The sequence below is a fragment of the Echinococcus granulosus genome, assembly GCF_000524195.1.
Source record: "Echinococcus granulosus chromosome Unknown EG_S00019, whole genome shotgun sequence".
NCBI classification, from domain to species: Eukaryota; Metazoa; Platyhelminthes; class Cestoda; order Cyclophyllidea; family Taeniidae; genus Echinococcus; species Echinococcus granulosus.
In genome coordinates, this window is record NW_020170399.1 from 61,282 (window position 1) to 84,322 (window position 23,041).

The 23,041-nt window shown below is 39.8% G+C and overlaps 2 protein-coding genes across 2 annotated transcripts; both read right to left on the reverse strand. All coding sequences in view use genetic code 11, as the record gives it.

The window, feature by feature from the left end:
• Positions 1-5,805: 5,805 nt before the first annotated feature.
• Positions 5,806-19,964, reverse strand: EGR_03545 (Protein kinase C, brain isozyme; the record flags this gene model as incomplete). The annotated part of the gene is made up of 13 exons (XM_024492794.1): positions 5,806-5,958; positions 6,612-6,752; positions 7,901-8,008; positions 9,808-9,927; positions 10,218-10,356; positions 10,732-10,794; positions 11,311-11,402; positions 12,110-12,283; positions 12,507-12,623; positions 15,258-15,492; positions 19,145-19,347; positions 19,657-19,771; positions 19,804-19,964. 13 exons carry the CDS (start codon positions 19,962-19,964, stop codon positions 5,806-5,808), a joined length of 1,821 nt encoding a protein of 606 aa, XP_024352677.1.
• Positions 19,965-22,253: 2,289 nt separating this feature from the next.
• EGR_03546 (Huntingtin-interacting protein K) lies at positions 22,254-22,673 on the reverse strand (the record flags this gene model as incomplete). Its single annotated transcript, XM_024492795.1, has 2 exons — positions 22,254-22,349; positions 22,458-22,673. 2 exons carry the CDS (start codon positions 22,671-22,673, stop codon positions 22,254-22,256), a joined length of 312 nt encoding a protein of 103 aa, XP_024352678.1.
• Between the last annotated feature and the right edge of the window lie 368 nt (positions 22,674-23,041).

Sequence of the window (23,041 nt, forward strand, 5' to 3'; positions counted from 1 at the left end):
GCTGCAGGGCCAACACCCTCTTCTCCACCACTACGCATTCAACATCATCCTCCTGGATTATGATGTCCTTCTTCAACACCTTGATTGCATACGCCTCGTCGGTGTTCCTGTGCCCTGCCAAAGTAACCTATGAAAACAGAAAGCAGGTAAATTCAGGTTTCAAGAACCCGAAGGAACTGGACATCCGTGCGCCGAATTGTATCCTGTACTCTGTACATAGCTGTTGTCTCTGCCTGAATCTTTGCCATTAGGGTTCATAGCTGATATTTATTCTTAAAGAGCATAATTTGTTTTTGAAACCTAGACTAAGAGATGAAAAATTTTTTTGAATGAATTAGTAATTTAACTGATACAAGTATTTTTGGATGATTTGAGCTAAGCTTATTTTCAAGGTAGGGCGTCGAGCGAAAAATCGCAGGTTTAGAGGCGAAAGGTGGCCTCAAGTTGTAGCATTTACGATTAAACTCTTCACCGCTTAGACGAAACAGCTATTCACCATCATTGTTTGACAATGGAATTCTTTTCAGACTGACAGAGGTTAATATGCCTTGGAGAAAATGTTCGACCCAATTTTCCAGTAGCTAGGCCGCACAGTTTACCATATTTGGCACTGTCATTACTACGCCATATTTGTGCCTTTGGATCAGTATATCATGGTTTTGACTTCCTTTACAAGCAGCTGCAAGCCACATAGCGGTGGTCATGACTGGGTGGACATGTACCTTGAATGAGATTCATTTGCCAACCTTTGTTGACCAACTGACATAGGTGCATGACTTCCCCCCAGTTAACTCCGAAGTTTCATTTCAATTATCCAAATGTAACAATAGTTTGCAGTTTTTTGGCATCTGTTACTCGCTACTTTTCAGCTCTTCGTCACTTTACAATGTTCCATTAGTTTAAATGTACCTCTTCAAAGAGTGTCATCTTGTTTGTTTCGAATAGCTATCGTGTGTTCTATTCTATTTTCTTTACAGAACCCTCCGTACGTTGCCAACCCAACTGAACTCCTGGGGCGAATCACTCTTGTTGCCTTTTACAAATGATTTCTAAAGTAACCACAGTGCAAGTGGTCCAGATATATAAAGTGATGCAAAAGCAAGTTGACGGCGATACGGCATATATAATAGCTGTTGTAATAGGCGTTATGACCGACAATAAAGGGAGATCTCTTGTGAACGATAAGAGGTTGGTCTCAAAGCTATAGTGTAAGTGTATTCAAGCTTGCCGTCAATATTACTAAATAATTTGTTTGGGACTTTTACCCTACTCTGGGCCGTCATATTGTACAGCAATATATCTTGAAGTATCAAAAAATATCCGGTGTAGCAAAAGGGCTTGACTGCCAATATCTCATTCCATAGAATCTTAGCACGGAGTTGTTCTCTACTTATATTCCTATTACTTTTCCTTTCAATTCACCGTCTGTCGCATCATCTTTGTCAACGGTTTGTTAACCTAAATGCATTTTTGCTGTCAGTAATGCTAATGAATATCTTTAGGGCGTAGCAACATCCAAAAATAAAGAATTTTTTATTCATTGCATGGTAAAGAACCGTTTAAAGCATGGTTGGGGCCACAGATTTTATAGAAGCTCCTAACCTTTACCTCATTTATAATGGGATTGTCCTTTAACGCCAACTTATTTTAAAAGATTCTTGATGATGTGTCCAGCTTTAGATGCTTCTTATTAGTACTTTGAGGATCAGCCATTCAAATGGCATCTCTGGAGGTAGACACGGCATTAATGCTAAGTCCAGGGCCTAACGTTGTGCTTGTCATATGAATCAAAGGAGTGTGGTGGGAGCGAAACGGATAGAAGTGGCTTCTTCTGAGAGGTATCCTTCTTACTCACCTCTGATTTATCGCTTGTGCGGCCGTGATTGTTACTTTGGGCTGATTGTCCTCGGCAAGACTTTATAAGTGTAGGTCCCGTGAGTGTCTCATGATGTCTCCGCCCTCCTGTTAAAGTGACTCTACAGAAAAAATAGGGAAAAGAGGTAAATGACATTAACATAAGTTTTAATGGAAGGACATCAGACCATTACCTCCACCGGTTGAGGCATTTCTGATGCAGTACTGTACTGCTCCTCTGATTTGCAGACTGTAAGATTTGTTTTCAGACGTTACTAGAAAACAGTTCAAAGTCTTGATTTCTCCACTTGGTTAATGGTTCGCTTAATTTTCTGGGGCCTTTTTAATTAAATGCAAAATGTATTAACATGCTACCAAACCTTTAAGGTGATGTCTAGAGGAAAAGTTGAAAAGAGCCAGTCCGACGCGGAAGTAGACCTTTTCCTGACTTGCCACTGACAAGATTGTAAACATGGGAGTTTATAAATAGAGGACTTCAAACACGTTCTTGTGAAACATTTTCACCTAACTCGTATAGCAACGCTTCCACTCCACCCAATCCATGCTATTTAGCCCACCTGTTTCTCTGAGGCTCCAAATGTCTAAAATGCCTCATTTAATATCGCCTTTGGATAGCAAGATCATTTCCATTATATGCTTGAAAACCTTGTGAATAGTAGAATGAGCACTGACAAACAATCATTTCTCAGATAAGAGTGCCGAAAGAACTCCTCTTTGCGGATGCTTCTTGTGGTTGGTGCTGAATAGCCCAAACAAATAGAAATATGATTTAAAAACCTTTTTCCAGCAAAAAAATGGTTGTACGGTGAACAAAAGCAACATTTGAAAATTCTATGCCATTATTTATGTTGATGTAGGGGATTTCATCAACCCTGTGTTGATGCCTCAGGGTGCAAAGGGTTTCATTTGTAAGACGTAAATATAAAAGGAGATACTGTCTTTTGTAAATTTGGACAAGTGATCCTGCTAATAACTTTTGCCTGCGCCGACTTTATTCAGGTGCAAACTGCTTATTTTTTGATAGAATACCAGACATTTGGAAAGTCGATTTTCTACCAAAAAGGGGGAATGCATCAAATATATTGGTTCATTATAACGTCAAATGATAAAATTTTGCCTTTTTTAAAGGATAGTAAGAAGGACTTCTATTTGATTTGCATCCAAACGTTCAATGTCAAGATGGCCTTGGCCTGTGGCACTACTAACAGGGTCTTGGGTAACTCCTCAGAAAAGTAAGCATGCACTTCCACTTTTTGTGTCAACTCATAGGTGCCATACCTCAAAACTAATGGGGAAATTTTGGGCGAATGCTTAGGATGGGCTTAAAATTCACGACTCCTATTAGGTCAACTACTTTGTAACTTATGCTTAATACGCAGCTCTCCAAGCATGCTGACTTGTCACGTCAATTTGTAACCAAGTTTGTAGAAAATCTGGTCAATTTATTCAGGTGAAATATAAATTGCAGTTACTAAATTGCACTTGAATTAGGGGAACACTAACTTTTTCTTCGAGGTTTGTGAAGCCAAGGAAGATAGCATATTCTGTTCCATAAGTTATCGTTAAGCAGGTTCAAGTGGAAAGGAGTGTGGACGGTTCAAATGCGAAATTCCCTTTTTTCGTCAATTCCTTTTTTAACTCTTTCTTATGATTTCGTAGCCATTTAAAGACCCAAGGATTTGTACTTCCAACAGGTGGCATGGCTTCCAGTAGACAACACATATTCTGCCCTAGATTCCTGTCTCCTTTTGCCTCTAGAGCAGACTAAGGATGGTTTTTTCGAGAAAAGCTTATAAAACTTGCATAAATTAGGTCATTAGAACACTAATATATGATCTTCCACAGATCCATTCATTTGTCGAGAAACTAAATAGGGCAAATCTTTTCTCTAGTGCAGAGAAGTTAATAATTCTAAACGGGAAATGCATTCTTAACACCGCTATTTTTTTCCTTCTAATCCATTGTTCTGCCTCTTGCTGTCAAATGTGAAGGTGGCCATTGACCTGTACCTGTCAGGCTTTGCCAATGGCCAAGTTGATGCCTGCTTGCAGCTCTTTGACTGCTAGCTTACTAGGAGGATGGACACTGTGCTCAAAATGCCACCGACTAAAGCGAAGAAGAAGATGCAAGTGTTGAAGCATTGGAACGAGCTTCATGAAAACTTATCCACTCTTATGGGCAGGAAAAATATTGCTGAGAAACGATTTCTTAGCAAGGTGATTTGCCTTCTTCAAAAGTGTCTCCAATTTCGCAAGTCATACAATGCTTAACCACGTAGAGAAACGCGTTTAAGCAGGATAACTTAAAATTTTTAGGCTGATATTGAATATCTGGGACGTCAGGATTTGAAAACAGAACATCAATGAAGAGGTGGACAAATTGTTTGGCAAGAAATAAGAAAATCCAGTAGGTAGAAGGCAAAGAAAATTTCAACCTAGCTCTGGGTGAGCCAGAATTTAAGGTGACAGTCTTGTTTCCATGTAACTGCCTAAGATCAACCCTAGAAGGACAGGTCATTGTGACAGAGCAGTTGAAGCACTGAACAGGGAAATTGTCCCTCCTTCGGTCCTCTTTGCATTCCTTTGATACGGTGTATTACACTTAAGCTACTTTGCCGAGGAACTCCTTATTTACAAGCATATGACGCATGATAGGCGGCACCTATGCAAAAGTGCTAAAGTATCTATATCTCTTCTCTCATAGGCCTTTCTTTTTTCACCTGTCATTGATGTCATTTCGCCAGAATATGCATGCCATTCACTAATTGCAAGAAATCAAAAAAAGACGAACCAACAGCCATGATTTCTATTTTATCAAACCGCTGTGCCTTTTTTGTCTTTATACTCAGTAAATGCAAGCAAACTCTCACCTATCAGCACTATTTCTGTGCAGTAGCAGTTCAACAGAGCTCTGACCCTCTAGAATTTTACCATTTTTTAACAAAAAATTATCCACATTAAAATATAGATTGTTAGAATGTGTTCAAAACCTTGTTGGACGAGCAATCCCTTGCATGACGAGATCATTTTAGTTTTTTTGTTTCTCATTGCGTTTTTGATCAGATCCACACACTACTACGGTCATCTACTACAGGCACAAATCACATTCTTGTCAATAAGTTGCCAAGAAGTCCACTTCGATTGCCATATACGCCCTCATAACTGAGCGGATCAAACCGGCGGATTAGATTATTAAAGGATTAGGGATGATTAATGATGAATTGTTATTGTTATTGACATCTCTCTCGAATCAACGAACCTGAAGCTAAAAATTTAACAGACTATCCTCAACCACTCAGTGCAAAGAGGAACGAGCCGCCTCATTTGCTTCGCTGTATATCTGTTGCACCTAAGGGCGACAGAATGTGCTGCGCCACTTCAGCATCTATAAGCAGATTCGGTTCGCCATCCCACCGCATTCCTCACGCAGCGCCTATTTGTTCGGCCTCGTGTGGGCAGCAGCGCACAGCTGTGGGGTATTTTACACATCCCTCGTTACTGAAAGCAGCATTCGTGTTTTCTTTCATACTTTTGCCTCTATAGATCCCTTTACTGGAATTAGATCTTATTCAAACAAACTTTAGTGATGTTGGATTCACATATGCACAAGTAGGTGGCAAAGTTTCCAGTGAAGCATATTTATTTATCCCTCTATGATAATGCAGATAAATTAACAAAATGCTATCTTGTGGAATATCTCCTTGAAGAACTTTTCCTTGCCGGTGTTTTGAAAAGTGTCCAAATCAAATCCCAAAAGTTTCAATGAATGCCATAACAAAGCACCTCTAGTGTTATTAGCCATACAGAATATTTATTACAGGAGGTACTGATGGGAGGAAGGAATAGGGAAACAGGTATTTACACGATTGCCATAAAGACATAAAGTATCTATCGAATCGAGCACTTAACATAGCTGGCAATTGAGCCACACTTATACTTCAATCACAAACTCGGGATTAACAAAAGAGAAACCCGCAAATTCGGTCTGACTGAGGTTCATGACGAACAGCTTGTCTGTTGGCGAAAGTTCAGTTGGCAAATTGGTGAAGGCAGAATCGAAATTGCTCGTGTCTTGCTTGTCACACTGAAAAAAGGAAAGCATTCCTACTAGTAGAAAAGGCGTCGTTTAGTATAATTGGAAGTCAACGAGGACTACGCATGCATGCAGGTTTCAATGAGACGATTGAAGTGATGCCCCTACGATTTGCAGGCAGATGGAGCTTCCAGCTATCTTTTCCGTTTAAAAGTGGCCAAATCTTATAAGAATCCCGCAAAGTTAATTATAATATTTCAGATTATTCTAATGTTTTTGTCTCTACTCCCCCTGTCCTAATAACCACTTTTCTAAAAGAAATGAATTACAACGGGAAGGTTGTACATGAAGGCGAATTCTCGCATTGTCGGTATCACTGCCAGCAACGCCTCCAGTATTGGTACAAACTGTAGGTTTAATCGAGATATTCAGTGCATGAAATCTCAAAGGGATAGTGCAGAAATGTCTCAGCTCACACTTAAATCCTTAGAGATACAAAATATCATGATTAATATAAAGCCTTGCCGAATGCGTTTAAGTAAATATTTCATTAAATTGTTTTATAAAATTTGAGTCTAGGTGTCATTCAAATAATTCTGTGGTGAAATCTCGCTGAATGAAGGTGAGATAAATTTGCCGCTGCAAAGCTGCGGTCACTTCTTTTAGTCCATTTGCTATAGTGGCAAGTTTGTTGCCCGACCTACCACACAAGGCTTGAATGGAGGTTGAATAGCCTTCAATTCTATGAGCTCCCAGTTTATTCTTCGGAAAAAGACATGATCGCGGATCTCCAGGCTGCCTGCCGGACTGCAGCCGAGACGAGAATTGGGATCCTTGTTAAGAAACTGAGTTGAAAAAGACATTTACTTCAAGTTATATTTACTTGTTGAATCACAGTAAAACGCGTGTGGATGTCTAACACGGTTTGCTTCCTTAGGAGTCCCTCCATAATGGGTAAGTCGGATGGTAAGAGAATGGAGAAAGAGTGATGATCAAGATAATCAAAACAAATTAGTCCGACATTTGTAGATTGCACTCCGTATAAGATACATACCAGCACAGATGGATCGCCCATGCCTGTTATATTAAGGCCAAAATCAGTGATTACTTGCACCCAACCATGTATCTAGTAGTATGGCCCTGTCCAACTATCAAAGGTGTAAAATTTGATCAGGTACCCGAGGCATACACCCCAAAAGTAAATCTGCTTGTCTAAGCAATGCGGCAACGAGGTGAAACTTGTGGTAATGCGTGACAACACCTTAAGCTTTGAGGCCAAATTGTGACTGTAAAAGCGCAACTGTTGCTACTCCTCTTATATAGTTTCGTCTTGTCTCCACATTTATACATTTAAATATTTCAAATTTACCTCAACAGTACTAAGTCTACAAATTTAACGCAAATGGAGCCTTTGCCGTTGCCTGCCAAGAAGGGCCTAGGTTGTAATTGGGATAAATCAGGGTATTTGGGTAACCTCATTTAATGCGCTACAGTTGGGAACGTCTGCTGATTTTAGTACATAAAAACTCTACAATACTGAAGCCCCTAGCTACTGCCTACAGTCCAAAGATCCACAGCTGATACCGAATCGCCAAATTTCAAGGATGAGAGTTGAGTGGCCTCCCGTTACATAGCGACGGTGACAGCTAATGACGTGGCAACCCCTTTTTACATCACTAAGACAAAATGGAAGGAAACATTTTTTCAATGAAAGTTTCAGGAATCCTATTCCACCATAAAAGAAGAAACGAGAGGAGCACAAATTCCAAAGCTGCATTTAATTCATAGATCAAATGACCTTTTGTCAATGATTGTCTTCAAGCTAACTGCAGATTCCTAGGAAACCGTTGGGACTGGGAAAGTGCAAGATAAGTGTTGTTGAGACTTAAAGAGGTGCATTTCACTAACAACTGGAAACACGTATTATTACCCTCAATGAGGAGTACTGGTGGAAAATGACAGAAAACTGATGTGAGTAGACAATCGCACTTACGCCTCGGCAAACGCTGAGGGCCTCTTTTGACAGATTACGTGGAAAGGACGGAGTTGTCTCGAGGATGGCTTGAAAGAGATCCTCCTCATCTTCTCCTGAAAACGGTGGCTAGGCCAGAAAAAGACACGAGGTGGATTTTTTTTATGCAGTAAAATGTGATCAAGGAGTTTGTCTTTCATGGAACAGTACCGTACTAGGAAGGATGAATTGTAAATATCTAGCATCTTATTATGCGATTTTTAATTTCGTAACAGTATAGCTGCACAAATTTTTTTAGCGTTTCTAGCTTATACGACCGTCAGTGATAAGTGTCCTCCTACGCTGGTGTGACTTATTGCAACCTCCGAAAGGGCTTGAGAATGCTCCTGTTCTTGAGGAATATGTTGTGTTACTTTCTTTGTCAAAGTGATTTAGATCCTGACTACCGTCCTTGGGAGTAAGCATATATTAAAGCAACTCCAAATGATGCCGCCATGCTTTGGTCGCTTGTTCAACTTTGTTTTGGCTACAAGGGTACTGAGGTCACCGTCGTTGTACTTCGCTAGGTGGCATGACCTCCAGATCATGCCAGTAGCCCCCAGCCATTCTGTCTGTCGGCAATACATGTTCTACTCTAGGATTTTGACTTCTTCCGCCTTCGCGGAAGTCTTAAGAGGCCACAATATCACACCACAGATATGCAAAGCACTTCAACCGAGTTTGCTAGTAGTTTTAAGGGTGCCGACGGGGTTTTAAAAGTACCAAATTGCCCAAAGTTACAATCACAGGATAATTTTGCCTCGTAAACGTTGCGAGATTTGGAGAAAATCAGTTTCAGCAGTGTATGGTAAATTTTAAAGCAGCTTGTGCGCCTTTTTATAACTTCAGCTAGTGACTAAATATTCATTGTTGAACTGCACATCCAGAACACAAAAAAACAGGAAAAAATTCTAGGTTTTTACACAAATTCATTTAATCCTTCCCGCATCAACTCAGCTTAAGGGCATCTGGTGCCGTTTTAAGCTAACGACATAAAAAAGCTTTACAGCCCCATAAAGCGCGGCTCATGCAAAGCAGATTCTGTCCTTATTCGTAGGACGAGGTGACTGTGACCAACAGAAAGAGATTTTCATCTGAAATTCACATGTTAAAAATAAACTCCCGGAGGTCTAATAGTTTACTTATCTATGGCGTATGCACGTCCCATCATGCAAGCGGTACTTCAGGCATTGAAGACTAACTGTTTCGTTAAATTATTTCACACACAAGACAATTACAGATTTGCAAATACGCATTTTGTGACAATGCAAAGACAAACCATTAGGGATCTGCAAGTAACAACTCCAGGAAACGGTTTGCAATCTTAAGAACTGTTTTATGTGTGAAGTTTTTTTGGGTAATACTGGAAGTCACTATGCCACACGCACTTGTGAAATTGAAATGATGAGGTCATTCAACAAATGCTCAGTTGTTGGAGGTAAGGCTACACCCCATCATGAAGTTCTTTATATTAGCAATATGGAGTCTAAATGACACTGTAGTAAGGAGATGGCCGACGTTTTGCAGCTTTAATGAAAACTGAAGCCTGCATGAATTTGTTTGGATGAAATTTGAATCGACACAGCAGAACTAGATCGTATCTTTTGCTTTCGAAGGATGAGCCATTGGATGGTTCCGCAACTGGATAAACAACTTCAAAAACCTCATTTTACGGCACATTTTGAGCACACTCGTACGAAAGCGCTGCCATACTATCCACTCCATACTGACCAACTTACTTCCTACTGTATCTCATGCATAAATAGTAGATGTTGAGAAAGTTATGCGTCATTTTCAGCTGATGTTTTCTAGATGTCGAATGTTCGATGTAGGTCATTTTGGCATCAGCTAAAAAAATCAAGCTTATTTTCATTCGTGGCTGTAAAAACATTGTAAATAGAGGAATGGGCGTTGGGTGAAATTAATACCTGACCAACAAGCATTTCGTAAATGAGAATGCCGAAACTCCACCAGTCTACAGATGCTCCGTAGGGTTGTCGCTGAATTACCTAAAAAAAGGAACTGCGGCTCCATAACATTTGCCTTCCAAAAATGAGCATGTGGTTAACAAAAAAGAAACACCTGATTGTTACAAGATACTATTTATGGCGGTGGAGCAAGTTACTCTTAACTTGGGATTCTGCCCTACGGTTCCATATTTCGGAAAATCGTCTAGCTCCCGAATGACGCTTTTCTGGTAAGTTTATTCTGAAATGAAATTCGGGGCAATTTATTGAAGCAACATGTTATCATATCAGATTAGACTCGAGGATTTGAGAGAGACATTAGTTTAAACTACCTCTGGCGCCATGGAATTGAGGGTTCCACAGAAGGTTCGCGTTTTAGTCGTTCCGACAATTCCGTCTTTGCACAATCCAAAATCGACCAATTTCACATGACCTTCATGGTCGAGGAGTATGTTGTCCAGTTTGAGGTCTCTACAAGTTGAGGAAACTACACTTCCACCCAAAATCACAAAGTCGCCTTCTTATTGTTGACACACTGACAATTACTGCAGTTTACGTCTTTTAGTAAAATTAAGAATCCACAAAATAAGTAATTTGTAATCAAAAATGCTTCTTTTATGAGCTTCCCCGCTTCCGATTGCAGTTGTTTGAATCTCCAAACAAGGAATTTTACCATGACAAAACAGATAGGCTATGTAGGTAAAGCACGCCATGTGAGGTCGTTTAGCATTTGCTGCGATATACAAATGACCATTATTTGAGTAGTTTTTCTGAAATACTTTTTACGAGAGCTTTAGATAGCACTATAATGGATTGTGTTGGATTCTTGAAGTAAGCTACACTTACCGGTACACGATGCCATGGGAATGAAGGAAGAACAAGCCAACAGCAACTTCTGCCGCGTAAAAGCTACAATGTTCGAGAACTTCCATTAGGGCACTCTGCTTCGGGCTATGCAATACCACAATCTCATTGCCGTCAACAGAAATTAATAAGGCTTATCAGCAAATTAAGGTTGGTGAGAGTAAGGGAAGACAGTATCCTTTTTCTGTGGGGGGTTATTAGATTCGTCAAATGCAAATTTAATCTAACTTCCTGATCGTTTTACCCCTATCTCAGTAAGGGAGGGGTTAGTAAAATTGAATGCTGAGACACTATCACCTAGTTCACTATTCTTCTGGACATAAAATCCGCCGTTCTGGCGTTTGGTTGTGATTTAGCTGCATCAAAATGTCATGAAATAGTTGACATTATATCTGTACTATACACTGATCCCCGTAAATGCACCTTGTGTACAATATAATCTACCAAGAAGTCATTCGAGTAAGCAAAGAAGGACGGGATGGCCAACTGTTTCATAAATGGCTTTTCAAATGCATTAAAAGTTGGTTTTAAAAATATTAGAAAGCAAACAGAGCAGCTCACGTGGCGACGGGCTCCTTGAACTTGCCAACAAGTTGAATCCAGTACATCAGGTCGCCACCGTTAATGAACTCCATGACGAAAAATAATCGGTCCTTTAAAAGAATCAGTGAATTACCACAAAATGCATTTTTTTTACCCTGATAAATCACATGACTTTTTAAGATAATGACAGTTAGAGGTCGGAGACCGATTTGTGGGGCAAGTGTCAAGGCTGCAGCTCCAAGCGTTGAGTTTAAAATTGTAGCAACGCTAAAGTTGATGCTCACTCATTTGATGGATGTTTGCTGCTTCTCCACGTGTCTACACTGAGATATTTGACCTGCTAGGTTGACACTAATAGCTCAACATTTTGTTCAAGATTTACTTAAAAGATTTGTCAATTACCTCTTCTCAGTACTGATTTAAAAAAGTAATGCAAGACTGATAAATGCTAGCAAAGAAATGCAACCTCAAAATCAAAGTATACTTTCCCAGAGTAATGAGTGCCTGATCTGTCTTGGTGTGATTATCGGAGGAGTTTGATGTCTTGTGTACCATTTGGCCTTAGTGTCGCGCTGTTTCAATTCTAACTCAAAAGCTGCAAGTGTCCGACATTATGGAACAGAGAAGGGAAGTCATCCTTTCGTTTGGGTCGGTCAGTGCACAGTAGTTGGAGATCTTAAGCAAAGGTAGACTCCGGAGAAATATCCCAATTTTTGTGTTTGAAAGCAGTGTAAACACTCGTCTGGGACAAACCCTAGGGAGTTACGGTGATGTGTAGCAAGCAGATGGTGATCGAAGGAACAAGTAATAGGCGCACCATGGTTTGAAAGCAGGAGTGAAGTTGCACTATGAATGGAGGCTTTTGCTGCAGAGCCAACACCCTCTTTTCCACCATTATGCATTCAACATCGTCCTCCTGGATTATGATGTCCTTCTTCAACACCTTGATTGCATACACCTCGTCGGTGTTCCTGTGCTCTGCCAAGATAACCTGAGAAAAGAAACATAAATGTACTCAGGACACGGTTTATCAATCATTTTGCCCCGAAGTAAATCATTTATCAAGTATCTTTACTGCATTGCTGTCTATGTTGTTGGAATGCAAATCCTCTGGAATGAGAGCATGGGCAAGAGTTCTTATGGTCTACTTTGAATCAGCATCTACCACAGCAGGCAAGTTGCTCTTGTAATCGGTCTGGGTGAATGCTGCCTACCTTCCCAAAGCTTCCTTTTCCGAGGACCCGAAGGAACTTGAAATCCGTAACTCGAAGGGTATCCTGTTTACTCTGTACGCGGTTGTCGTCTTTGCCCAAATTGGTGCCGTTAGATTTCTGTAGTGGTAATGAAACTTGAGAGTAAGGTTAAGTTGATAGAATTAGACTAATAGGTTAAATAATTTAGTAATATGGCTGAAACCAACATTTTTTTAATAGCTGGAGCTAAACACATTTCCAACGCATGTCTTTGAGCGGAAAAATGTCCAATTTAGAGGCAACATATGCCCTCAGTTTGTAGCATTTAATGCATTATGCCTTTGAGGTGAAATTATCCGCTAATTAGACAAAACAATTATTTGTTTAGGTTCTTTCTTACCTCTCCAATTAAAGTAACCTAACAATAAATCATTTTTCGACAGCCAAAAGTCACTTGTGATTGGTAAAAGTTTATTTGCCTCAGAGACTAAGTTCAATGGAAATGTAGTATAGAAGGCCCACTGAAGTGGGTTTCGTACCTCTCTGGCCAGCAGTTCGACCTAATTACCCTGTAGCTAAGGCACATTGTTTACCAAATTTAGTTCACTTATCAGTGCTGTAGGTTTGCGCCTTTTGGATCAGCTTTGAACACCAATATAGTGCTCCACATTTGAACCTCGAATCTGACTTTGTCGACAAGCAATGACCTGTCACTCAAAAGTGGTGACGATTGGGCATTTGAAACTAAGGGGCAAGTACCATAAAGAGTGTCCACTTATCACCATTTTTCGGCCACCTGACCTGTGTACAGGTACTCTTAAAATAATCTGAAGGCATTCGTTGTGGACCTTCCATTATGTTCTAAATGCGTTGCTCTCCTATTGAAAGTGAACTTTTAAAGCTAAATTTTGACGAAGAGTTTGTTTTAATTCCCACGCTTTGTGCAGTTTAAAAGGTCTGTTTTTACAACTGGCTTTTAAAGGAGATTTAGAAAAAATGGCCTAACTACATAATTGAAGAGAAACAAAGCTACTGTCATTGATATGAGCTTTGGTGTTAGATGATCGCACGATCATCTCCACTGGTTGAAACAAATCTGATGGAGTAATGGCCTGCCGTTCCGAGTTTTATACTGCTAATAGTCATTTTCCGTCGCTATCAGTGATTTGCTTAATTTTCCAATGTTTTGCGAATTATACGAATAAAAAACACTTTATATTAGGCTTTTAAGTAAGTCTCTTTGAAAGACTTTGAAATGGACTTTAAGATGGATAGTCGACTTTTCCTGACTTACCATTGAAAAGTTTTTTCACAAGATAATGTTTGTCTTAAGGTTTCATTTTGGTGCCCAAGTGAGGATGGTTTTAGGCTTTTACATTCTTACTGTGTTTTGCGTTACACTTCTTGTAAGTTAACTACCACTTTTGCTATATCAACCCCTTGATGTCATACTATGGACACAAGAAGAGCATTTTCGGGTAGTTATCGAGGTTGTGTTTAAAATCTCCTGCCTTTGAAGCACTAAAATTTGCGAAGTGTTCCGAAATCTCTCCACTGAAAATACATTTACTTTAACGAAAATTTATTACAAACGTTACACGAAGTTTCGTGAACAAGTGGTCTGTGAATTAGAAAATGAATTTTGCTTACTGAGCTCAAGATGGCCCCATCGAGATATCCGCAAGTGGTAAGGCCTAGGCCAGCTTCAAAAGCACCCAGTTTACGGCTCATTAAGCAGAGTACTTAATTACTTATGTAAATATGCAGCCAAGGAAGCCAAGGGTGATAACACACGCTTTTTCAAGAAACATCTCTATACAGGTTCAACTGAAAAGGACTATAAATAGTTCATTGTAAAAATCCCTGTTTAATATCATCCACAAGTGGAATTCATCAGTTCCTTGTTTAACTCTTCCCTATGGTTTTGTGGCCATTTAACCCCCCAGCTTTTGAACTTTCGTTTAGTGGCACGGCCTCCAGCCAGTAATGCACATTCTGCACTAGGATCAGATATTCTTTCGTCTTCAAAGAGATATCAGGGTGCTTATTCTCAAAAATAACTTAGAAATTTACCCAAATTAGAGCCTTAAAACAGTCCAGTGTATAGGCGTTTGTAATTTCATCAGACTTAGCGCCTTTACAGTCGGCTAAGAACAAAAATGTAGATTTACCACCTAAAGCACCAGAATCGAAGAAGATATTTCTGTACAATTCAAGACAATGTATCGTGTGGATAAAACAGTTATAAATCGTGCATAAGATAGGACGGTTTGTCACATGAAATGACATCCGATTTTTCCCCAAAGCCATTCATTTTTGCCACTTCATTTAAAGCAGTGAAATTCAGTTACCTTTGCCGTGTGTCATCCATCTACTGGGAATAGAAAAGTGTCAACCACTGCCCAATTCAAGGGCTTAAAAATATTTCTACATTTAAATTCATGTGAAAAAAACTAAATCAACTATTATTTATCATGGGAAGATTTTCATGTAGCACATGTTACAATCAAACAACTGATGCGTTAAGTACTTGTTTGAAGGCCAAACCAAGCAATTATTACTCACACAGTTCACGTAAGAATGATTATCTATTAGGATGAAGCCTCACATTTACAACGAATTTCCGTTTTTACACCCTTATTTCAAGTCGTTGAACTTATGAACTCCTGTAACTCGACTGAAATCCTCTACAGACGAAATAGTTTAAACAAATTTTATTTTGCGCTACTTCGATTGCTAAGGTGGGAAAGGAATTGGACACGATGCACTCACCTCGTATTTGGCACGACTCATATTCAAGAAAGCGATCGTCTTGGCATCGAAGCAAGGAATGGAGTAGAATTCGCCCTCCTCCCTACTCAGCAACTTGAACCAGCAATCGACAGGGCGTCTGACAATCTCCGACACCCCGAAAGAGAGGGCACCCATGAAATCGTCTCGTGAGGCGCGATCCCAATCCCACATTTCAATCATCAGACGTTTCGACTCGTCCTCCGGGCCTATTTCTCTAAGAAGACCACAAAATAAGGGAAACTTCGTGGTGATGAAAAGTGTCTCACTCACACAATTGTCTCTCGAAATTTAATGGTCGCTGCTTTGTCGTGTACCGGAAATCATAACCTGGCCAATTTAAGGTGATGAATGTAGGTAATAAGCCTGAAGTCTCAGTTACAAGTTTACCCATTTTTGCTCTGCTATTTGTGGTAGATGTGCTTTCGTTAGTGACGACGTGTCGGTGGATGTCAGGTAATACACTATCAGGCTGCTAGGTGGGAAATATAAAGAAAACTTTTGGACTGGAATAGTTCATCTTCAGCAGTAAACAGATCAGCTTTGCCACATCGCGCCCTTTGAGTGTGGTACTAATGTTTCAATTACGTATTCTCATCCATTAGCCTCTATGCAGTCAGTTTAGCTGCCGCTAGGAAAGATTAAGAAAATATTCCTTCTTTTTTATCGGGAGATTCGAAGTAATTTTTTTCTAGTGGAGCGATTTTGGGATATTAAGACTATTTCGTGGGTACTTCTTCATTTGCACAGTCAAGCACAAAATTTGCGAAACAAACGCCTTCCCTTCTTGTGATGCCCCCTGGAAAAGCCTCCTCTTTTCCCTTGAAGACCGGTTAACAATCAATAGGCTTTTTTAGCTACAATTTCAGCAAAGGACATTTCAAGCAGTCGAAAGCACCAAATTTCAACCTTCAGGTAAATAGCTACCTTTAAATTTGGTCTTCCCACCCTAAACTTAGCGCAAGCCTAAAAACAGCAATAGTTCCCCTCTAAGACTGGACAAGTCATCTTAACTCGCCTTGTGTTTAAAAATGAACTAACACCGAACACTTCACCATGTGCATGCCTGGCACCATTTTGAAAACCGAAAATTCTACTACCGTACCTGTCTCGTTGCAAAACCTTTGGCAACGTCACCGATTTAAAAGTATCCATCTCTTCTTTAGGTTCATGCCTATTCGCTCGTCTGGCAACACTTAGGTGTCTCATTCAGTTTCTTAGTTTAAAAACTGACCTTCAAACACTATACCGCACAAGTCTAGAATGGTTTCCTGCCCAGTTAAAGATCGAAATTCGGGAAACACCTTCCCTTTTCTGCTAAGGAGATTAGTTTTCTTGCAGAATATACAATCTGTTAGTAGTTTCTCCATCGTTAATTTTTCCCTATTAAGCCATCGTTCTGACTCTTGCTGTCAAATGTGAAGGTGGTCGCTGGTCACAATCTTCCTACCAGCGTTAACCTATGGCTTGGTTGGCGCCTATTTGCAGTGCATTGGCTGCTAAGGAAGACAAACACAGCACCCGAAGTGCCACCGACTAAAGCGATAGGCGAAGTGTCAAGTACAAGGAAGACGACTGGAGAAGATACGGTTGTTAAAGAATTGGGATAAACTTCATGAAAACTTAACTATTGTTTTACTTCAAATGGACCGTATCGCACAAAATCGGCTTTCTATGGAGATATTTTGTTTTCCTTTGGTGCCGTCAAGCATTAGCCTTCTTTTGGGACTTTTTTATTTTGACAGGCATACAACGCATGATTGGTGAGTAGTTGTGACAAAGAGATAAGGCATCTGTTCCCTATAATTATGAACATTACCTTTTTCCTTTGTTTTGATACTATTGCTCCGGTAGAGAGTTTATCATTCATTCATTGCATGAAACTGAGAAGAGACGAGATAAACGCCAGGCAATCTGATTTATCAAACCACTGTACCCTTCACATCTCTATTGTAGCATTGTTCTTTATTTACATCCATCGTGGACCAAGACCTGCTCAAAAAGTGCATACAACCTTTCTAAAAGACGCAATTCTCAGCACAATTTCGATGAAGCAGCATTTCAGCAGACCTTTTGCCAAAATTTTATCATATTTTAATAAACGATTATCCGCATCAAAAAATATACAGTGTTAGGATGTTTTCAGAACCTCATCTGACGTAGTTACCTTGGTACTTTGTTTCTTTCCAAATTTCAGATCAGATCCACACACAACTACAGTTACCTACTACAGGTGAAAATCACATTCTTATCAATAGGGTGTGAATAAGTCTACTTTGATTTTCGCCTACGCACTCGTAACTCAGCGAACAGAAACCGGCAGATGCAAGGTTTATACGCATAGCGGTGATAAATGATACATTGTTGATTTTATTTGCAGCTCTCTCAAATCGCTGAATTTGGAGCGCAACTTTTAAGAGACCATCCTCAACCTCTCCATGCAAGGAGAGCAGAAGCATTTCGTTCGGCTTGTTTATTTGATTCGTTGCATAAATGTTGCACCCAAGGGTTATTCATTGTGCTACGCCACTTCAGCACCCACAAGTGGGGGTGCGTTTTACGCAGAAATCGGTTCAACATCCCACCACATCCCGCACACAGCATCAATTTGTCTGAATAGCAGCACATGTTTATTTCTAGCAGCACGAAAGTATATAAAACAAGCCAAAAACTTAGTTCTTACTTCCTTCTTTATACATAACTACTTTTTGTGATGTTGCAATCACCTACGCACAAATGCGTGGCAACGCTTCCAAGGCAGCAAAATAAGTAACTCCCCTAAAAATGAAATTTATGCTTTCAGAACTACTTTCTCCTTTGGAATTCAGGAGGAAGTCTACGTCACATATCCAAGTTGATTTGAACCTCTTATTAATAGGCATGACTGTATTTTCTAGTATGAGATCATACTGTTAAAGTGGATGACTTGGCAACTGAATTTGTTAATTATTTTAAGATTGAATGCGTGTTAAAAGATCACATTGGATTGTGACACGAGACGAAAAACAATGAAATCTTTTAGCTTCCGTAACTGAAGTACACCACCACCATGTTATGGACGAATTCTCCAAAAAACTATTGCGTTCTAGGCATTTACTTGTTTTGGTAATTTTGGAATCTTACTGTGTTTTGTGTAATTAACACTGCTGAAATTAAATACTTGCATCTGATCCAACTGATACTGGCGGTAGCTAAATCTTTTAAACTTAGCGGTTCCCTAGACCATGCGGTTAAATCACATGTTCTGTCACTTGCACTGGATTCATGATAAGTGGTTCCGAGAGTAACAACGAAAACATCATTGCTGGTTCTTTTATAAGTGTAAATTCATGGGTGCAAGGGTAACAGCCAAACATTCAAAACAAAACTTATCATGGTTATAAGGTGCGCAATGTTTATTTTGCCACGCATGAAAACATCCATTAAAAACTGATAGCTCGGCTTGAAACGGAGACATGCAATTAAAAGTTTGTACTTTTGCAAGTGTTTATCGGAGCATCAGTGTTACTGCTGGGCATTATTTATTGCAACATTCATCCACTGCATTTTGCAGGTGGACCAAAGGAATGCAAGTTTACTGATCATATGCGTCAAATATTCAGCTGGTTTTGGTTGCGAAACATTAAAACCAAAGGTTTTGTTCTATAGTAAGATTAAACAATTCTGCCACTTTAGCTTTATGTTTGAAAAGTTAACGATTCGGCAGGTGTTATAAGCAGCATTGAACCGGTATTACAGCAATAACAAACGGTAGCGAAGTCTGCAAGAAGAGTTATTTATGAAATTTAGTAAAGAATTTTGATTAAGTGAGGTACCAGAGATTTGTAACAGATATTTTGCATAAACCAAAGAAAATTTCAAGAACTTACATAACAAATTTTTCATTCCACTCCGGGTTGAGAGAGGCTTTGACTACCTTCGTTTTGAATTTTCGATTTCTTTCGCCATCACAAGTTAACTTAAGCTTTACATATGGATCAGCAAGTCCGTTTGGATCCATTGGAACAAGATTTTTAGCTTCCTTAACTGAATCGTTATAAATATCATAATTGTTAGTACTTAGGCCTGCAGCCTACCGTAAACAACCAAGGCGGATCTATTATGCTCAACTTTCAGGTATATTCGACCACGTTTTTCCGTGTGATCAATACCACAAAGCCTTGGAACATATTGTTCACAACGTTTGTGGACATTTAGTTGGCAAACTACTAAAAGTAATTTGGCGTGATAAATCAAACCTTCACATCGAATCCCTTGATTGACTAGTCCATAAAGAAGTGTACCACATTGATCACAAAACGCAGGAGACGTGTATGTGTGCTTCCTAAAACAGTGAGATTTTCGATACTAAAGAGGATTAAAAAATAAAATTATGCACTACGTTGGTTTCTGGACCTTTGTCCGACCCGGGACAAGGAAAGAGAACGAGTTCATGGCAGCGTTTGTGAACCACAAAACAGCATACTTTGCATTGGAAACCTTGTTTTCCAAAGCCCCTTAGCCATGAAGTAATAGTTGGACCACTCACCATATAAAATCTGTACAGTGCCCACAAAACGTAGCCTGCTTAAAAAACCGTGCCAGAAATTTGTGACCTTTCACAACATGCACACTTTGTTCGCGAATGGCTCCAAGTCTTTCAAACTTTGCCGTAGTTTTGACGAACGATGGTTCATTATCTCTTAACATCTCGGGATTTTGTATCGCTGGCAAATTTAGGTCATTGTACAAATACACACCACACACATTTAAACAACCACAAATTTATTTTTTCTTCAATATGTTCAGATATTAAGAAACCTTGCCCTTACTGTTAAGAGCCAAAAGTACTACGTTGACATATTTAACGCATATTGTTTGTAGAACCATCCTCAAAAACGCAAATCCAAAATGATGAAAATATCTTAAATCAAACATTTACTCTATGCATACAATTTAACAGAAGAACACCAATTTGAAATTCTGGCCACCTAAGTTCGTTCAAATACACAAATTGGGAAATGCAGGTTTTTGACATAATTTAGTTCTGCATACTGGTTTTGTCACCTTATTTTAGAGCCCCGGGCCTTCTCTGAGGTCATAATAGGGCAAAGCAGTCCGAAAGAACATACGTCGCTATGCGCAAAAGAGCTGAAAGCGCAGTTGACGGAGAGTGAAGTGCCAACTTCCTAAACACAGTCAGTTAAGGTACCAAATCTCTGCTTCGCGTTGAGCTGAAAACCTCTTATAAATCAGCAGTATCAGTCATAAGATCTTATTTCCCCTTGGAAGGCATTCGATCGTAACGTCTCTGGCACATCTCTACAATTCCCCAACGCCCTCAATTTCGGCATACTTGTAACTTTTGAGGAAGAAGAACTGCATTGGCTTTATACCTCTCGAGATTACTAGTTGTTGGTTCAAGGGCAGAACCAGTCGGTGAAAAACGATATCGGAAACAGCCTCGGCTCGCTAGGCAAAAGTTTTGCATCCATTCCTCCATTTAACTTTGCTTTCACTTCAGTGCTATTCAGTCATCACCTCCCCATCTCTCTGGGTACCATTCAGCTAGTGAAGACGTTGAGGCATAGTACCTAGCCCAGAAATCAGGATGTTTGTGCGCTTGGATCGGGTTAGCGTGTAGCCGTCATCAAAATGACGTCCGGTGTTTTCTATGTAGTCGGAAAAAGCCAAAGTAATGCGACAGAACATATACTACTGGCACAGAGAAGAGTTAAAAGGCCACTAGCATAACCCTCGGGCCATGTCACAGAGCGGAAATACAACCCGTGACTACTCGGGTATCCGCATAGTTCGATAAACATCAACAGAATGTTAATTCACTGCGATTACTGCTGGAAATTTGAAGTTCCAAGTGCTTAATTGCTCACATTTTAGGGTAAAAAGCTAAAAGATGCCGGTTTAGATTTTAAACTAAACATAATCAAAACATATTAATCCACAAAAAGTAGTGGCCAAAACACAACTGTAATTCGCGTTAATGGGAATAAGTAGCCCACACTTTTCACTAACGTCAACAAGCTTGGGATTCTGTGCATTTAGTGTTAGTATTGCTGCAGGAAACGAGTCAAAATATCCAAATTCCGGTTCAAATTATCACTAAAGCTTCGCACCGAGCAATGCAGTGCCACACGAATTCACTCAATACGTGGGAATCCCTCCACAGTATGATGGGTGTTCTTAGTTGTGGTTAGACAACATCAATGGGGAAATACGCCCTTCCTGGACTTATCGCCTTTAAGAGAATAACGCACTGTCTTAGAGTCCTCGCCTTTACCAGGATTTAGTGTATTCATTAAATAAGGCAGTTGAACCAGATCTAAACACGATGGAGGGTACGATCTTTCATGCTCCCCAGCTTGATGCATCACTATACGGCACATTTTAGTAGTAGAGGATGGTCACTGCCACGCAATTTATAGGCTACGATAAAAAGTCGTCAAATGCATCGCCGAAATGAACTAATCGAAACTGCAGCACTAATAATAACACGGACCCTGAAGTGCTTTTACAAAAAAGGGCATTGCTAATTTAGCTTTACATTTGCAGTGTATCTCCTTGATTCTACCTTAGAGCCGTAATAGGTCATAGCAGTAAGGAAGCACAAACCGCAGAGTCCCCATAAATAGGTTCATTATCAAATAAATATCAGGTAAATGTGACATTTCATATATTTCCTAAGGCGATTCAATGCAAAAAAAACACCCTAAATATATCAGTTTTAAGCTCCTCCACAGCCAAAAAACGTACCTCAGCCCCTCTAAAGTACCGACATCTGGATTACAGTTAATACCGATCGTGACAAGCTCAAGAAACCTAGTACCAACCCAACCTTCTGAATATGCTTATATTGGAAGGTTTTGAGCAAACGATTCGCCTAAATAACGCCAAGGCGACTGCTTCATGCTGCTGTTACAGTACAAACAATTAAATACAAGAGGCGTGTATTAGAATACCTTTGTACATAAGAAAACTACTTTACTTACATAATGCACAAAGTGCTTCGCGGACATCACCATGGCATTCTTTGAGTTTCTTTTCCGCCGCTATCCAACTGATCTCGAACTCCTGAACCTAGAGTGAGCAAACTAGGACTGAAAACCGATTCAAAGTACCGCACATCAACAATGACAGTATTTGAAAACAGGGAAATGCTGCTTGCCTCACAAATGCAAAACTCACGATTAAATCGACGTCCTCTGACCTAATTTTGATTCTTGGGGCCGGAGCTGAAAACTGTTTTTCTTCGGTTACTTTTTTTAAGGCATCAGTTATCCCCGCGGTCACTTCGGTTTCCTCAAAATCTCCAGTCATTTTCTCAAGATCCGCTGCATTGCGCTCAGCATGCGTAGCTGGTTTTTTCGACTTTTCCTCCGGCGTAGAGTCCGTGATCGGCATTCCGTAGTCAACTAGGCCAAAAAACACCCCCAACGGGACCTCAAGTGACCCGCGTAATCAAACCAATGAAAGCGCACAGTTAAGCGCTGCATTAAAAGCGCTTTCTCTTAGATGGTTTTGCGAAAAAAAGTACCAAAGAGTAGCCTAAACAATATGCATTAGCACTTATACTACAATCTTCTTCGAAGTACCATGCCAAAAGTAGCTGCATTGATGCAGTAAATTATGCGAATATGAAATAGCGGTTTTGGCATTTAATGTCAATTTTTAGAATAAAGCTTTTTTAAAAAGTAAAAACTTGTTTTATTTTCAGTAATTACAAAACTGTTTACAATTTTCCTAACTGTAGTTAATAGGGGGTACTTATG